Source organism: Bombina bombina, chromosome 12 (assembly GCF_027579735.1).
Source record: "Bombina bombina isolate aBomBom1 chromosome 12, aBomBom1.pri, whole genome shotgun sequence".
Classification (NCBI taxonomy): Eukaryota; Metazoa; Chordata; class Amphibia; order Anura; family Bombinatoridae; genus Bombina; species Bombina bombina.
Genome location: NC_069510.1, coordinates 128423787 through 128426286, shown reverse-complemented (window position 1 = coordinate 128426286; position 2500 = coordinate 128423787). Strand labels below are relative to the sequence as shown.

At 36.9% G+C, this 2500-nt stretch overlaps 1 protein-coding gene across 6 annotated transcripts in view; it reads right to left on the bottom strand.

Annotated features, from left to right (window-relative positions):
- Positions 1 to 2500, bottom strand: part of ASS1 (argininosuccinate synthase 1) — a 166998-nt gene that overhangs the window by 26891 nt on the left and 137607 nt on the right. For all 6 annotated transcript variants that reach the window (XM_053696091.1, XM_053696090.1, XM_053696089.1 and 3 more), the window contains one exon: positions 2165 to 2229. In XM_053696091.1, coding sequence (XP_053552066.1) covers positions 2165 to 2229 — 65 coding nt within the window. The remainder of the gene's footprint in view (positions 1 to 2164; positions 2230 to 2500) is intronic.

The following is a 2500-nucleotide window of genomic DNA, read 5'->3' as shown; positions in this document are numbered from 1 at the left end:
TAAAATACTTTCATGTTTTGCAATGCACTTCTTAATTGCGGATATATATTGTGTGTGTGTATATATATATATATATATATATATATATATATATATATATATATATCTCTATCTATACACACATACATATACACACACACACACACACAGTATATCTAGCCACCTCTACCGGAAGGCAGCTTTATATATCTACTACCCTTGAATTTAAGTAGTTTTGAAAGGCTCAGAACAATAACCATTCAGCAATGACATGAAGCAAAATTGAATGAAGAATAATCTATAAGAGAGACGGTTTCTTCCTATTCTATTTGAAGGGTTAATAAAACACTGAAATAAGATGTTAGGGGGAAAAAAAACACTCTTTGTTCTTTTGCCAGAATTAAGAGACCAAAAGTGCTGTTCTTTTCTCTCTCCCACAGACTTAATTTACTTTGCTTAATTAGACCTCCTTCGGAGCAAAAAAACATAATTTGATAATGAGTGTGTGAAAAAAACACAATATACAGCAAATCTATGGCAATTTCACGTGCCCTGTGAGTAATGTTCTAGGAAGAGAGCTTTCATCGGCCATTGTTAGATGTGCGGTTATAAAATGCGTACACACACACAGATCCAGCCCCACACCTGCACGTCCCTCTTATATGCATGATGTATACTGTTGGCTGCAATGTAAACACTGTAGTTCTGCTGGAGAAGCAGATTAGCACTGCTGAAACGCATTTCAGTATTTAGTCTAAAATAAAAATTGTTTAATGCTTTTAAAATCTCTCAGCACGTGTAAAACAAACCAGGACGGCGTTTACGCATCGGTAAAGATTAGCAGCAAAACCAGCTAATGTTGATAAATACTGAGTATTTCTAAAGCAGCTCTGTTAACAAATCTTGTGTGAATAGAGAGCGATAGGTAGTAAAATGACAGACTTTATATATATATATATATTTTGCAGCTGCTGGGCGTTGTATTTGCCTCTGGCAGTCACAGGGTTAATAATAGAATTCTAATGGTACAAAGTTGCTGTGTATTTTGTTATATACAAACACATCATTTCCCTCTGCTATTGAGATCTGTTTTGCTGTAAAACTGCTATTTCTTCTGCTGGGAGCCTGTTCCACGTTCTGCACACTAGTTTGTGCATTGCATTCAGATTGTGCCTGCTTTATGCAATGTAAAAGTCGTACAACCACAGATAAAACACCACAAACGTTCCTTTAGTGTGATTGATAGGACTGCGCATGTACAAGAGTGGGGGCGGTGTTACCGTGCACCATGAACAATTTCCGATCTTGGGTACCTTATAGGGTCAGATGTACTAAAAAGGGGGAGGTTAGCAAAATTAGCTCTGTTTTCTCTTGAAAAAAGGTGCTTGAGAAGTGACATGATTACTTTATAAGGAAGCAATGTTTAGTCCAAGGCAGTTGTGTGTGACATGAGGTCACAATTTAAGCTGGAGGAAAGGAGATTTAATCTCCAGCAAGACAAATGTTTTGTTCTTTTTCCACTGTAAAAGCAATCAAATTGTAGAACTTGTTGCCCAAGGAGGTAGTGAATGGCAATACATTATCTAAACCATTTTTAAATGTATCTTTCTGGCTAGAAACATAATTCAGGGATACGATTGCTTGTGTTAAATGGCTCACCTTTTTAATGGGATTAAATTTAAGATCAATTGGTAAATTCTTATTGTAAATCAGATGGGATATAATAGGTTGGACTTCTGTCTTCTTTCAACCTCATCTTTTATTTTACTTTCAGTAAATTTGGCAACATTTGTGTTTAGTGGGCATACTACTTCTTTAGAGAGCAACAAATATACTTGGTTGTCACATTTATATCTTGGTTGGCACTGTATGTCTTTGGTTGACACCGTATGTCTTTGGTTGACACCGTATGTCTTTGGTCGACACCGTATGTCTTTGGTCGACACCGTATGTCTTTGGTCGACACCGTATGTCTTTGGTCGACACCGTATGTATGTGAAGGGCAACAGATACATCTTAAGCTGGAAAGATATTCTCACCTGTATTTGTAATACACAAACACATAATCATTACACAGCATTATAACACGTGTCTTTGGTGAGTGATGTATATCTTCTGAGGCAACGTATGTATGTATGTGTCATTGGGACCGTAAGCGTTTATTTGGCACAGTGAATAAACTTACCACGTGACTTAATGCCGATGTATCGGTTCTCCACTATATCGATCCTGCCAACTCCATGTTTCCCTCTGCAAAGACACAGCCAGTTAGAGTTATTGTGAATAAAAAATGCAGCTACTTATAAAACAGTCATTTGAATCACAGGCCATTCTAGCTGTGTGACAACAGGAGCGCACACACCGAGTCGTAGGAAATAAACCTAACATTTATCTTTATAGCATTTTCTAACAAGCTTAATGTTATTAAGTGATTGAGGAGGACAGAGGGACGATATGATGCAAACTGATAAATAAAAAAGTATAACATAGAACATATGGGTGACAGTGTTGTAATCCAGAC